The following is a 16568-nucleotide window of genomic DNA, read 5'->3' as shown; positions in this document are numbered from 1 at the left end:
GGAGCTCATTCCACACCGCCACCACTCTCTGAGTTCCCCCTCATATTACCCCTAAACTTCTGTCCCTTAATTCTGAAGTCATGTCCTCTTGTTTGAAGCACTTGAAACACTTAGACAGGTAAATGGATAGGACAGGTTTGGAGGGATATGGACCAAAGGCAGGCAGTTGGGACTAGTGTAACTGGGACATGTTGGCCGGTGTGGGCTAGTTGGGCCGAAGGGTCTGTTTCCACTCTGATCACTCTGACTCTCTAGTGACGGGAAATTGCTTGACTAAGGGAAGTGTGATCATAAGATGGATGCAGAGTTGCATTTGGCCTATCCTGGTTCACTCAACTAGAACAAGATTATGTTGTTCTCCACTCGGAACTGCTCCCTGAGAGGTATTAATCTCGAACCTACCCACAATCAGTTTCAGGTACCGATATCTAAATAAGAGACAAGGTTCTATCCATGGATCTCGCAAATGAAAGCTTGAATTTCAAATGGTTTCATTTTCCATAATGATTAAAATCAAGCATTGTTCAAAGTTTACCACTGAGATTCGCTTTGCCACGATGTCACCTTCGCTGGATTGCAACTCTGCACCTATCTTATGACCACACTCCCCTTAGACAGATTCAAGCAGAGGATTATTGTAACCAGTGTAGCTCTGGAAACTGATTTAACTGAAACAAAGAAAAAATACAGCGACAGCCACAGTGTCAACGTCAAACACCTCACATTCCTCATTATACTGAAACTCTAATATTTAGACAATAGGTGCAGGAGTAGGCCAATCGGCCCTTCAAGCCAGCACCGATCATCCCCAATTAGTACCCCGTTCGTGTCTTCTTCCCCATATCCCCTGACTCCGCTATCTTTAAGAGCCCTATCTAGCTCTCTCTTGAAAGTATCCAGAGAACCGGCCTCCACCACCCTCTGAGGCAGAGAATTCCACAGACTCACAACTCTCTGTGAGAAAAAGTGTTTCCTCGTCTCCGTTCTAATTGGCTTACCACTTATTCTTAAACTGTGGCCCCTGGTTCTGGACTCCCCCACATAGGGAACATGTTTCCTGCCTCCAATGTGTCCAAACCCTTAATAACCTTGTACGTTTCAAATAAGAACATAAACAGTCGAGCACAGAACAAGCCCTTTGGTGCATAATGTCTGTGTCGACTTAATCTCTGCCTGCAAATGATCCATATCCCTCCATTCCCCGCATATCCATGTGCCTATCTAAAAGCCTCTTAATTGCCACTGTCGTCTCTGTCTCCACTACCATCTCTTGCAGCACGTTCCAAGCACCTACCACTTACTGAATAAAGCAAACCAGCCCCATACATCTCCTTTAAATTTTGCCCCACTCACCTTAAAGCCAAGCCCTCATGTCTTTGACATTGGATAGGAAATGTTCAGAGGGCTATGGGCCAAATACGGACAAATGGAACTAGTTTAGAGAGGGCATCTTGATGGGCATGGATGATGTGTCCCGAAGGACCTGTTTGAATGTTGTATGACTAAATGTCTCCATCTCCACCCTGTGAGAAATGTTCTGACTCTCTACGCCTCTCATAATTGTGTATGCTTCTATGAGTTCAGCTTTTGAGCACTATTTTGATTATTTGTGAAGGGCACTTCAAAAAGATTTAAACAAAAGATAGAAAATGTTGCACAGAATTCAGCTGTTATGTAAATATATTTTCAAGGATCCATTTGTAGTGCTGCTGCTGTCTTCATGATCACCATAAAGTCTTACAGTTGGAGACAGTTCTGAAGAAAGCTGAAATTTGATTCCAGCTGCTTCATGTAAAACGGATGAGACCAAACAGCAAGATGTCACTTGCTGGTGTTACATCTCTGGACTTTGATCAAGCATCTATAAGATTTTCCATCTATTATGCCTGAGTTCCCAATTTGCTTTCACGGCAGCCTGAGCGCTCCACCACTTACATTTCCACCATCAACTGAATTTTGAAAGTGCATATTTCATCCTTTTGAAACGGGCAGAATTTTGGTGGAAGACTTTCTCTGATTGTGCACTTTACTGATTCGTGTCAACATTGTGAAATATGTACATCTTCTCGATGCGCTGGGACGCATCCTCAGTGAAGTGACCTGGGGTCATCGGGTGTTTCGGGTCTCACAACATCAGACACCCCCGCCCAGGCGACCCAGCCGGGGTTGATCAGGCCCCAGCTTGCGTCCCTGCAGCAACCGCCCATGGATCAGCCATCTTAATAACTACTCTGCAGGGGTAGTGCGTGGAGGGACTGAGCTCTGTGGGGTGAGTCCTGGCCGGGTTCCGCCTGCATCTCACCAGGTTCAAGGCCTGTGCGCTGCACCTCTTTCTCCTTCTCCGAGCGTTTCATTCTCGCCTGATGGATTTTTAGGTGGTTCATTAGGCCTTTCCGTTAGTTTACTGAATTTTGAAAGTGCACCCAACATGTCATGACTTTTAGCTACATGTCGCTAGGTTTCATGCAATCTTCCAAGTGTGGACAGGATACTTATTAATTTTGTTTTGTGCCCCATCTGCCTGAATTTAAATCTGAGATCATGTCAACATTGTGCATCATCTAATGTTATAGGCAGAACTAAGTCAGACACAAAATGCTGGAGTAACTCAGTGGGACAGGCAGCATCTCTGGAGGGAAGGAATGGGTGACGTTTCGGGTCACCCATTCTGACTGATTCCTTCTCTCCAGAAACGCTGTTTGGTGTCTATCTTCGGTGTAAACCAGCTCCTTCCTGCAGTTCCTTCCTACACAAGAGATCTAAGGGCTGCCTATGGGCAATTGAATCAGGTGGATATGAAGAGACAATGCGTCCAGTCAAACCATGCAACTTGGGCACTTGTTCATCTGCCAGATTCCATTAAGGACCAACAGTCCAGCTGAGTTTGCTGTTTGCAAATTTATGTGCAATGGTACAATGTTTGTACAAGTGGTGCTTGGTGCTCAGATGGTTTGATTAAAACAGGGCAATTGGAACTTACATTTTGAAAAATTCCATTAGACTTGCCAAGTCTACAGCTTGTTTCTACCTGATTTATAATGCTCATTATAATGCAATATTTCAACTAAATTCCTTCGCAACAGGGAGAGGGATTGAAAGATACGATGCAGTTATTAATGAAGGTCATTTTGGGTTAGAAAGCAGGAACTTTCAGACCATGAAATAAAATGCCCAGCTAAATTCAGATAAATGAGTTATTTAAAGATAGACACCAACTGTATGGGTAACTCAGAGTGTCAGGCAGCATCTTTGGAGCAAAAGGATGGCAGACGTTTCAAGTCAGGACCCTTCTTCATTTCTTCATGCTATTTGTTTAGAAAGACACTGTTCAGATTAGGATTGCCCATAAAATCTAGGCATACTTTTTAAAGTTTTAAGCAGTTTTAAAAGGAACCTGAGGAATCACGATCACAATGACAATAATACTTCATTAGCCAAGTACTATATGTTTTGCACCATACAAGGAATTTCATTTGCCAAGTCAGTTATACAAATAAAAATTAACGGAACACACAAAATACATTTAACATAAACATCCACCACATTGACTCCTCCACATTCCTCACTGTGATGGAAGGCGAAAATAAAGTTCAGATCTCTTCCCTCTTGACTCTTGACTCCCATAGTCGGAGGCGTTTGAGCTCTCTGCATCGGGGCGATCAGCTCCTGCATCCGGGGGATGTCAGCTCCCCCGCTCCGGCGATCGAACCTCGCGTCAGGACTGGTCGAGCCTCTGCGTCGTTGGAGCTCCCGACTAGCTTCTCCCGAGACCTGAGAGCTCACGATGGTAATGTTTGCAGGCTGCGGTTGGAGCAATCCCAGGCAAGGGGTCGACTCCGATGTTAAGTCCCCGCTCCAAGGTGGGGCTCAAAGTCAGTCCGAGGAGCTCATCGATGTTAGGCCGCAGAGCTACGGGAGATACGATCCGGAAAAAAAATCGCATCTCGGGCAAGGTAAGAAACTGATAAAAAGTTTCCGCCAACCAACACCCCCCCCCTTCCCCCAACATAAAACAAACCAGAGATAATTTACACAAACTTTTAAAACACACTAAAAAAAAATTAAAATGATGAAAAAACAGACAGACTGTTGGCGGGGCAGTGAATCATGCGCGCCCCCTGGTGGTTCACACAAAGGGTGGCGGGTGCGTGGAACAAGCTGCCAGAGGAGGTAATTGAGGCAGGGACCATCCCAATGTTTAAGCAGCAGTCAGACAGAACATGGATAGGACAGGTTTGGAAGGATTTGGACCAAATGCTGGCAGGTGGGACTAGTGTAGCTGGGACATGTTGGCCAGTGTGGGCAAGTTGGGCCATAGGGCTTGTTTCCATACTGTATCAGTCTATGACTCTATGACATGAATTCTACATCTCTAGTCTTCTGCCCTCCTCTCCTGCTCAATATAATCTTACAGAAGCTCATAGCCCCTTGCTACCGTTCTCCTTTTTCCCCAAGGTAGAGGAGGCTAGAACTAGAGGACATAGGCTTACAGTGAGAGAGAAGAGATTTAAGAGGGAGCTCAGAAACAACTTTTTCACACAGTGGATATTCCGTGTCTGGAGAGAGCTGCCAGAGGAAGCTAGAGAAACCGATACAATTAAGTCTTTTAACAAGAACATTTGGACAGATATAGGGATGGGAAAGGATTGGAGGGAAGTGGATCAAATGTAGGCAAATGGGACTAGCCCAATGTGCCAACTTAGTCAGCACGGATAAAGTGGGTTGCATGGCCTGTTTCCATGTTGTACAGCTCTGTGATTATACAGACACCAAGTCTGCATTGTGAATGCCACACAAAAGCTTGTGCTGGCTATTTGTTCTCCCGATTAGGTCTATTCAGTGTCTTTGCTGTCTTTGCTTTGCTGAACATAAAACACATAGGATAATGGTGAAGGGAGGAGGGGGTGGTGATATGTTGGGATGGAGGGGAGGGGAGTGAGGAGGAACTGTGTTCATTGTTTATCTCAGTCCCAAACTCTGTCCAGCGATTTCTGTTGGTAAACACAGGAGGGTGGCTAGACACAAGATGCTGGAGTAACTCAGCAGGTCAGGCAGCATCTGTGCAGAAAAGGAATAGGTGACGTTTCGGGTCCTGACCCATCACCTATCGAAACATCAACCATCCAAGGGTCTCGACCTGAAACATCACCCATTCCTTTACTCCGGAGATGCTGCCTGACCCACTGAGTTACTCCAGCATTCCGTGTCTATCTTCGGTGTAAACCAGTATCTGTAGTTCCTTCCTACACAGGAACGTGGCTGTTAGCCAAGCATTTGTTTGGCTCACCTGGAGTGTCCAAAGGTCGGGCCATTCAGAAATACCTCCTTGAAAAAAAAGACTCCTATAGCCCCCCTGATTTTAGCCCTCTACATAAAGCCATAAGCTTCTCCCAAGTTCTGTATCAGTTTTCTTAGATGAATGGGTCTATGCAGTACAGCAAAAGGCTGTACGATCCACCTTGTCCATACTAAACAAATTAGCACACTGGGCTAGTCCCATTTGGCTCATAGTCTTCTAAACCCCCCTATCTGTCTTGTAAAGGTCATCATTATATCCACTTCTATAGCTTCCTCTGGCTGCTCATTCTAGATATGAACTTTACATGAGTGAAAAAATTGACCCTGAGGTCCCTCTTAAATCACTTCCTTCTCATCTTAAGTCTATGAACTCTTGTTTTAGAATCATCTACCTTAAGGGGAAAAGGCTGTGAGTGATCACTTTATCCAATGATCTTGTACACCTTAATAAGGTCATCCTTCAACCTCCCTCCCACGCTTTGAAGAAGAAAAAAAATCCAAGCCTATCCAACCTCTCTCCATAACTCAAGCCTCAAGCCCAGGTACCCTCCTGGTGAGTTTCCTCTGTAACCTTCCCAAAGTATAAACCTTCTTTGTAGCCGGGCTTCACAGTCTTTGTGTAGCTTTTCCAATACTTTGGATGGAAATAGTATTGGACTTTGTCCTGCCACACCAACCTGCTCAGTACATTAACTCATCCAAGCGGATGATTAGCCCAGTACCATGCTGATCTGTAATGTGACCATCACGGTAATGCCTGGCGTTTAGCACTCTCATTAATTCCTGACTGATAATGATTTATAGGCTTACCTCTGTGAAATAATTGTTCTCCCTCCCTAGTACCTATACTTCTATCCCACTAGGGTGGCCATTGTGTGAAGTTAGAATGTAGGCACTGGCATCTTTTTCACCAACAGGCATGTGCCATATCATTGCTTCATCCTGCCTATGCACATGTACTCTTGGCCATACTTACTGGACTCCAATGAGAAATGTAATTTCTCATGTATTTTCATCTTTCTCTAGTTCTGGACAATACCCCTTATTGAGATAATGTATGTTAAAAAAATATATATATTTGAAAAACAGATGTTCAAGGGGAAATGGGCATAAAAGCCACTAAATGCCGAGCTGAGCCGACATCTTAGGGTTTTAAAAGAGGAGGTTGCTGTATAATAATCTTCCAGAATGGCCTGGATTTTAAAATGGTGTTTAAGGTAGGGAAGTAATCCAAAATCAAAAGCAAACTAAGGGCCATTTAACTTGACAATAGTTGCAGGGTTTGTGCTGGAATCTGTTATTAGGTCACCTCTACTTAGAAAATACAAACCAGTGTGGATTTACGAATGTAGAGTTACATTTGATTAGTCAATGATCACTGGATGGATACTGGAATTGAATCTTTGGTGGATATAACCAGTAGAGAAGGTGCAAGGAAAACAGCAGTTCTAGTATATTTGGATTTCCAAAAGCTCCCAATAACACACAAAACACGAGTTTGTTGCACAAAATCAAGGTTTATAAGGATGGGGATAATATATTAGCATGAATTAACCAACAAAAAGCAGGGAAGGAAGAAACAACTTATTTTTCAGATCAGTCTGAAGAAAGGCCCCGACCAGAAATGACATCTATCCATTCCCAACACATTATGGCTCAGCTGCTAGAGCAGGAGAGACCTGTGGAGTTTGCACGTTCTCCCTGTGAACGCATGCGTTTTTTCCGGGTGCTACGGTTTCCTCCCACATCCCAGAGACGTGTGGGTTAATTGGCCTCTGTAAATTGCCCCTAGTGTGCGGGAATGGATGAGAAAGTTGGATGATTGAACTAGTGCGAATGGGTGATCGACGGTCAGTAAGGACTCAGGGGGGCGAAGGGCCTGTTTCCATGATGTATCACTAAACAGCAAAGATGCTGCCTGACCTGCCAAGTTCCTCCAGCACTTTGGCTTTTTGCTCAAAAGTTCCTGCAACTGCAGTTTGTGTCACCAGCTTAGGTGGACAGGTCATTACTTCAGCAAATCTCACCATCTTGGATCTCAGCATTTTATAATTGGTTTTCATGACTTTGACTAGAAGAAAAGTGCAAATAATCCAACTTAGCCGGCTGCATGAAGCAAGGTGGAAAATTAACGTGTGAGGAGAAGTGAAAGAGGCTGCTAAAGGATATTTAATACATGGATTGGACTGTGAATATAAAGAAACATGTTACATGAATGCTGACTCAGGGTTATTTTCTGGCATTCTTAAAGAACTAGAGCTGGCGTCTTCTTGTTCGGCTCAGCTCAGAAGCACTAAGTCACACGATGCTAACTGTGTGGGACACTAAATGAGCAATTGCTTTCTTCCAGGCTGTGCATCATTTTTATTTGCTGACATGGATAAGGCATCGTTCCCTATCCAGTGCCAAATGCTGACAATTGAAAAATCACCACATTTACATCAGAGCAATGAGCTGATAAGATCAGTGGCATGTCCATTAGTGTCAATGTTTAAATGATGAACCCTTTCAACAAACTTACTCTTCCTCGATGTTCAAAGCTGACAGAAAATATTATGCATTCAGGCACATTGTTAATCTAAGAGTTAGCAGCACAGTTAATGCACTAAGCCTTTGAGATATCTCAATCTATACTGTCCTTTTAGGAGTAGTAGCCAGTCTGCCTCAAGTTAATGCTGCTTAAATGGTAGAGTCAGGTGGTCTGAAGGCTTTTGGCACACTTGTCTTCATTGGGAAGGGCATTGATTTGGCGCATCATATTGTGCGGGAAGAACTCACCAGATCAGGCAGCATCTGCAGAGCCGCCTGGCCTTCCTTCCTCCAGCACTTTGTGTTTTGCTGAAGATTCCAGCATCTGCATTTCCTTGTGCCTCCCAGTTGCTATATCATAATGCATCTGCATAAGCTGTTGGTGAGACCGCACTTGGAGTACTGTATGCAGTTCTGGTCATTCAGCTAGAGCAAAGATGTCATTAAGTTGGAAAGGGTGCAACAGAGATTCACCAGGATGTTACTTGGGTTGCGGGTTTGAGTTATCAAGAGAGGTTGGATAGGCTGGGATTTTATTTCTTCGGAGAGTAGGAGGCTGAGGGATGACTTATTGAGATGTACAAGATTATGAGGAGCATTTGGGCGGTGCAGTGGTAGAGTTGCTGCCTCACAGCGCCAGAGACCCAGATTCGATCCTGACTATGGGTGCTGTCAGTACGGAGTTTGTGCATTCTCCTTGTGACTGCGTGGGTTTTCTCCGGGTGCTCCGGTTTCTTCCCACACTCCAAAGACGTGCAGGTTTGTAGGTTAATTGGCTTCTGTAAATTGTAAATTGTCCCTAGTGTGTAGGATAGTGTTAGTGTATGGGGTGATCACAGGTCGGCGCAGACCCGGTGGGCAGAAGGGGTTTGACCATGCTGCATCTCGGAAGTCTAAAGGAGCATTGATGAAGTGAATGCTCATAGTCTTTACCTCAGGGTAGAGAAAGAGTGAAACATTTTTAAAGGAAATGTCTACAATTCGAGGACATAAGCTTCAGGTGAAAGGGAAGTAATTTAAGAGAAACTTCAGGAGTAACTTTTTTCTTCAAAAGGATAATCTATATCTGGAATTAGCTGCCAGAGGAACAGATAAAAGTGAGTACAATTACAACTTGTAAAAGATATTTGGCCAGAGATATGAAAAGGAAGGATTTAGAGTGTTATGGGCCATCTGCAGGCAAGCGAGACTAGCCCAATATGCTAACTTAGTCAGCATGGACAAGCTTTACCCAAGGGCCTGTTTCTGTGGTGTGCAGGAGAGGGTTAGATTTAGCTCTTAGGGCAAAGAGAATCAAGGGATATGGGGAAAAAGCCGGAACGTGGTACTGATTTTGGACGATCAGCAATGCCAACTTTAAATGAAGCCTGCAAGGCCTTTGGATGCTCCTTAGCAAATTGAAGCTTGGAATGTAATTAAATACTTCTGAAATGTAGTGTCTGCGTTGCACTTTGGCAGCAGATTTACACACAGCAAGCTTCCCCAGTAACGAATGACCAGATAGTTCTGCTTTCAATGATGTAAAAGATGTCGGCTTAAGAGTTGAATATTGTCTACGGCACCTGGATAATTACTCTGCTCCATGTTAGTCATTCATATCAGTAAAGCAGGCTGGCCAGCATTTCAACTAGACTACAACTGCATGGCTGTTACAGAGGTCCACTTCCAATGCGAATGTAGGCAGAGGCATTAGTCCCGAGAGTGACTGGCAACCCTAAATAGCTTGCTCTGTTATCCCAGTTAGTAGAGGTGGTGGCACACTGGCCTAATTTGTAGAGCTGCTGCCTCATAATGCCAGAAACCCAGGCTAAATCCTGACCTCAGTCTGTGCTGTCTGTGTGGAGTTTGCATATTCTCCCCGTGACAACATGGGTTTCCTCTGGATGCTCCGCTTTCTTCCCATGTCCCAAAGACATGTAGGTTTGTAGGTTAATTGCCTGCTGTAAAATATGTCCCTCGTGTGGAGAAAGTGGGTTCGACAGTTGGATAACATGGAACAAGCGTGAACGGGTGATTAATGGATGGCATGGTCTCGGTGGGCTGATGGGCCCTGTTTCCATGCTGGATCTCTAAACTAAAGGTGATTTTACTTCGGTTTCACGAGAGTGACTATGTGAAGAACCCCGCCAAGACGCATGTGTGTCATATCGCTACACGTATTGCGAAACGTCAGGCGGGGTGGAACGACGTTCCCCCGCATCGGCAGTTTTAAAAAGCCGGAACCAGCAGGTAAGAGTTACTCTGCGGTCTTTTTGTGTGTTTCCTATACAAACTTACAGGTGGGAAGAATGGACAAGTCTAAGAAAGCAACAAGGGCTGCGACAAAGCTGGTGAGGGAGGACCGCGGAGTAGCGGGCAGCCAGCAGCGGCCAGCGGCACTTGAATCACCGATAATGGGATCAGCTGTGCCCGATGTCGCCTCCGCACTGGCCAGATCCACTCCGCAGCCGGGCGGTAAGGCAAGGCAAAAAACTAACAAAGTCGTGGACTCAGAGGAGTCCGACTTTGAGCAACCGCGGGCGGCCAGCGACCGTGAGCGCTGGAGCTGGATGGAGCGGTGTGTGGAGCATTTGCTCCAACGTGACAGGCTCCGGGAGATGGAGTCGAGTCACTGTGGGCTCTATGGAAAACCCACAGCAGCACCTCTTGTAGGGCTGCACAGTGCTTCTCCCTCATCAGAAGGGAGTACTGGGGGTCAGTACTGGGCTGATGCTGAAGAGGGGTTCGCAGAAGAAAATTCAAGTGTGCAGGGGATGCAGGAACGAGAAAATCTGCTGGACATGGTGTCCAACTTCATACAGCCAGACCAGACTGGCCAAAACCTGGAGCAAAAGCTTGCTGCCAGTATAGACTATATGTCTTTTAACCAGCTACAAGAACAGGCTGTATTGGACACCACGTCAAGACACCTGGCACCGGGCAACTGTATATCCCTGAATGTTCCAGTAGTCAATACTTGTATATGGAAACATATTGGAATAGGAGTTAGAGGCATGGATGTCAAACTCCAAAAGGTATTAAAACTCCTAACAGCAGGGATAACAGCATTCGCCCGCACAGTGGATGAGAAGGACATGTCCCAGGACCAACAGGATGCACTGGCATTGCTTTGCAACACTCAATACGAGATAAATAGCATCAGGAAGAATGCCATCCGACCCACTTTAAATCCGAAATTCGCGGGTCTGTGCAAACCTGGGAACATAAAACCACCAATACTACTATTTGGAGGTAACCTATCGAAGCAAGTCAAGGAGCTCGATGAGGAAGCAAAAACCCTGGGACTCATAAAAGGGACTTCATCAAAAACCCACTACAGCCACAGACAGCATCCCTACGCACCCACCAGTAGAACAAGACCGACTGGTGAAAGCTCGAAGGTCCGGTACACCAAACATGAGTCTTTTTTAGGCCATGGCCCAGGCCGGCCTTCTTGGAAGATACGCAAACCTCCAACATCAACCAAACCACAAACCCAGACACCACCGCCTCAACATCAACGAAGGATTTACAAAAAGAAGTAAACCTGCCACTGGTAACTATGGAGGTAGGTGGGTCTGGTTCCCTACAAAATACAGGGAGCATGGAGGTTGGGGGGAGATTACACTCCTTTCTGGATGCATGGAGCATGTTAACTACCGATACTTATATTTTAAGCAGTATCGAGGGATATACAATAGAATTTATACACAATTACAGCCCTCCAGTTCAACATATACCGAACCGAATGATCGTACTTTCTGGTAAAGGGAAATCAGAAGCGCATGCTGAACTGGAGAGGCTTTACGCAAAAGGTGTAATTGAAAAATCCCAACACGAACCGCTAGAATTTGTGTTCCAATATATTTACCAAAAACAAAAAAATATGGTGGTTGTCGCATCATCATAGATCTGACCAAATTGAATACATTTGTACAGTATATTCATTTAAAAATGGAAACCTTTGTTACTGCTAAACAATTGATTTGCAAAGGTTACTTCATGGCTAGCATCGATTTAAAAGATGCTTACTATTCAGTGCCTATACGAGGTGACCACAGATATTTCTTAAAATTCAACTGGATGGGACAGCTCTGGCAGTATAGAGCGCTGCCAAATGGGTTAACATCAGCCCCAAGACTGTTCACAAAAATTTTGAAACCAGCCCTAGCGTTTCTACGGAAACGAAAACACATGGTCATGGCATATCTAGATGACATACTTATTGTGGGCAAAACTTTGGAATTGGCCAAACAAACTGTAACAGCCACAAAACAGTTATTTGAAAAACTGGGGTTTATTATCCATCCAGTTAAATCTAAATTAACGCCTTCCACTACAATGGACTATTTGGGGTTCACCATTGACTCAGTTCACATGTTGGTGACTTTGCCAAAGGGAAAGGCTATAGGCTTAATAGAGGCTTGCAATAACCTCATTGACATCAGTAAACTATCCATCAGATAGGTAACAAAAGTAATTGGCAAAATGGTGGCTGCCTTTCCAGCCACACAATTTGGACCTTTACATTACCAAATCAATGGATGGCATGGTCTCAGTGGGCTGATGGGCCCTGTTTCCATGCTGGATCTCTAAACTAAAGGTGATTAAACCTGTACTTGCTTCTAAGTTCATAAACATTGACTGCAGAAAAGACCAAACAATAATAAAATCTTGAGCTTACACACCCTCTGAACATATGATAGCAAAGAAGATAATCGCTTATGAATGATTTCCCGATCTTCCCATCTACCTCAATATGGCATTGTGCTTTTTTTAATCTGCACTTTCTTTGTAGCTGTAACACAATATTCTGCCATTGGTTTATTTTCTCGTGCACAATCTGAAGCACTCGTGTACCTGTACGGTATGGATCTTGGTACATGCGACAATAATGAACCAGTACAAACATTATGAATGTACATATTGTAACCAGGATTTCCTCACTTTACAGGTGGCAAGACTTTGGGGAATGCAAAAGAACAGACCTGCCATGAACTACGACAAGCTTAGCCGTTCCCTTCGCTATTATTATGAAAAGGGCATCATGCAAAAGGTTAGTTTAATTCACTCATTATTTTAAAAACCTTAATAATGAAATTCATTGTCTATCAAGGTTGGTATCTACATCAAGATTGTTGATTATCAACTTCATTCTTTGATGGTTATGTGTTTAAGGTCTGCTGTCTAGCCCTAAAAACAGAATTTATATTTAGAAGCAGTAGAACAGGAACAGGAAATAGTACGGCACAGGAACAGGCGGCTCGACCCACAATATCGATACTGCACATGATGCCGAGATATCTCCTCTGTCTCTCTTGATCTATATCCCTTCATGCACTGTATATATCATGTGCCTAGCTAAAAGCCTCTTAAACGCCAATATCATATCTGCCTCCACCACCACCCCTGGCAGTGTGTTCCATCGCTCTCCGTGTAAACAATCTTGCCCTGCACATCTCCTTTTAACTTTGTCACTTTGACCTGAAAGCTTTCCCCTCTCATCTTTGACATTTCCGACCTGGGAGAAAGGACCTGACTGTCTACCCTATCTATTCAAGATAGACACAAAGTGCTGGAGTAACTCAACGGGTCAGGCAGCATCTCTGGATAAAAAGCATGGGTGACATTTTTGGTCAGGACCATCACCCATCCTTTTTCTTCAGCGATGTTGCCTGACCCACTGACTGACTCCAGCATTTTGTGTCTATCATCGGTATACACCAGCACCTGGAGTTCCTTTCTATACAAACACTATCTATTTTACATTCTTCTATCAGTTCTCCCCTCAACCGCTGATGCTCCAGACAACACAATCCAAGCTCATGGTTTATTCCCAACTAACTAACTCTCTTCACTTAAGCTCTCCGGCCACTGTTCTCCACTTGCAAAGCCTTCTGTTGTATCAAGACTTCATTGATCAAGAGTACAGCAGCCCGATTATAGAGAGGCTCCTATCCTTCTCACAGGAGGACACTGTCTTTGTCCCAACAATCTAGCCTTTTATCTAAGCTCCCGCAATGTCCAGCTGATCTGGTAATGTAAGCATGTGTAGGAAGGAATGCCTGCAGATGCCGCTTTAAACCAAAGATAGACACAAAATGCTAGAGTAAATCTGAAGGGACAGGCAGCATCTCTGGAGAGAAGGGATGGGTGCCATTTCGGGTCTGAAGAAGGGTCTCGACCCGAAACGTCATCCATTCCTTCTCTCCAGAGATGCCGCCTGTCCCGCTGAGTTACACCAGCTTTTTGTGTTTATCTTTGGTAATGTAAGCATCCTTGCAGAGTGATCAGTCTGGTCGGGGTGGGATGATGAAGTGTCTCCAGGCCCAGGGCGGCCATCTGGCAATTCTGGCAAATGGCAGACAGGTTAGTGCACTCAAGGGTTCTATATGGAGAAAGATAATAAACAAAACAGCAAATGTAATCAACCTCAAAATAACCAAGAAGTCTAGCTGCAGTCCTTGTTTCTCCTTAGTTCATAACTTCATAAGTTATTGGAGCAGAATTAGACCATTCGGCCCATCAAGTCTACTCCGCCATTCAATCATGGTTGATCTATCTTACCCTCCAACCACGTTGTTGTGCCTTCTCCCCACAACTCTTGACACCCGTACTAATCAAGAATCATTCAACGCCACCTTAAAAATATCTGTATTGACTATAAAAATATCAAGCCATTGACTTGCCCTCCACAGCCCTGTGTGGCAATGAATTGCACAGATTCACCACCCTCTGGCTTAATAAATTCCTCCTCATCTCATTTACTTTTATTCAATCTGATTTGTATAGAAACATAGAAAATAGGTGCAGGAGAAGACCATTTGGCCCTTTGAGCCTGCACCGCCATTCATTGTGATCATGGCTGATCATCCAAATCAGTAACCCATGCCTGCCTTCCACCCATATCCCTTGATTCCCCTAGCCCTAGATATAGCTCTATCAAACTCTCTTTTAAGTTAATCCAGCGAATTGGCGTCTACTGCCTTCTGTGGCAAGGAATTGCACAAATTCACAACTGTGTTACTAAATCACACAAAGCTTCATCTTTCAATTATTTCAACATGCTGGTTAGTTTAGTTTAATGATCCAACATGGAAACAGGCCCTTCACCCCACCGAGTCCACACCAATCAATCACCCATGCACTAGCTCTATGTTATCCCAGTTTCACATCTTACACACCGGGGGAGATTTATAGAAGCTAATTAAACTACAAACCTGCACATCTTTGGATCTGGGGAGGAACCGGAACACCCGGAGAAAACCCACGTGGTCACTGAGGGAACATACTCACTATACAGACAGCACCCACAGTCAAGATCAAATCCGGTTCTCCAGCTCTGCAAGGCAGCAACTCTATTGTGTGCAATGAATATCATGGCCAGTTTTCAGATCCTCCTCTCCTGCCTTGAAACCCAAGCATAAAAGACATTATGTGATCAAGAAACCAAGATTCCTGATATGGCTAACCTGTTCTGGTCCTTGCAGGTTACAATGCGTGCTTTCCCCAATAGAGTCATGGGGCCATAAAGCACGGAAATGTGCTCTTTGTGACCCAGCTTGATCAACCTCCCTGTACCTCAAGTCTTGGCAATGTCCTGTACAGATCTGTACATGACCTGGAGGTCAGGGTTCTCAGACTCCTGTACCTTCTTCCCATGGCAGCTGGCTTTGTCAGGAACTGCTAAAGGGGGGACATTTGAAAGAAAAATGAAGAAATGATTAATTAAGAGCTTCAAATCAGGCTACGAAGTGAAACATTGCTGGGGTTCTTGTACAGGTGAGATGTGTCGCTCCAACAGCACGGTGGCACAATGGTAGAGTTGCTGCCTGACAGTGCTTGCAGTGCCAGAGACCGGGTTTGATCCCGACTACGGGTGCTCTCTGTAGGGAGTTTGTACGTTCTCGCCGTGGGTTTTCTCCGAGATCTTTGGTTTCCTCCCGCACTCCAAAGATGTACAGGTTTGTAGTTTAATTTGTAGGTTAATTGGCTTGGTAAATGTGAAATTTGTCCCTAGCGTGTGCAGGAGAACGTTAATATGCAGGTATCTCTGGTCGGCGCGGACCCGGTGGGCTGAAGGGCCCTTTTCTGCGCTGTATCTCGAAACTAAACAACATGTTGCAATGGCCTTTGGTGTTTACAGGTGGCTGGCGAGCGATACGTGTACAAGTTTGTCTGTGAGCCGGAAGCGCTCTTCTCCCTGGCGTTCCCCGACAATCAGCGGCCACTGTTGAAGTCGGAATTTGATCGGCACGTGAACGAGGAGGACACTGTACCCCTGTCACACCTGGATGAGACCACCAGCTACATGGCACACGCTGGCTGCATCAATTCACAGCACTACAACAAAGGATACATGTATTGATCAGGCGAACACTTGGTTTTTAATCTCTCTAATTGCACTGCGATAACTAATAGGAACCGGTAGTAATTATACATTAGAGTCTGTTGCTTCAGAAGTACATATAACCTGGGATATAAAGTCATAGCCTGTACGGTTGGTTGGTTTGTCTGCTTTTTTCTTGCATAAATCTCACCCCATTACATACACACCCTCTGCAAGTAACTTTGGTAGTTAGAGGTAACGATTCATCCCCAAGAAAGCAGAGAGCTAATTCATGACTCCAACCCCATAAATATTCTTGTTACTTTTCAATATTCTTCCTTTGAAAACTGCCACTCGATGCTTTATTGTGGAGCCATTCTATGCAACTTTCCTCGTAAACTCTGTCTGAATATATATGAGGGACATCCAAATG

The 16568-nt window shown here is 44.6% G+C and overlaps 1 protein-coding gene across 3 annotated transcripts in view; it reads left to right on the top strand.

Annotated features, from left to right (window-relative positions):
- The window catches only part of etv4 (ETS variant transcription factor 4), a 98113-nt gene extending 81804 nt beyond the window's left edge, over positions 1-16309 (top strand). For all 3 annotated transcript variants that reach the window (XM_055657191.1, XM_055657190.1, XM_055657192.1), the window contains 2 exons: positions 12761-12862; positions 15953-16309. In XM_055657191.1, the coding sequence (XP_055513166.1) occupies positions 12761-12862; positions 15953-16174 (324 nt within the window). In that variant the 3' untranslated portion in view covers positions 16175-16309. The remainder of the gene's footprint in view (positions 1-12760; positions 12863-15952) is intronic.
- Positions 16310-16568: the final 259 nt, after the last annotated feature.

Source organism: Leucoraja erinacea, chromosome 27 (genome assembly GCF_028641065.1).
Source record: "Leucoraja erinacea ecotype New England chromosome 27, Leri_hhj_1, whole genome shotgun sequence".
Lineage (NCBI taxonomy): Eukaryota > Metazoa > Chordata > Chondrichthyes > Rajiformes > Rajidae > Leucoraja > Leucoraja erinaceus.
The sequence above is the reverse complement of the archived record's forward strand: the minus strand, read 5'-3'. Positions and strand labels throughout refer to the sequence as shown.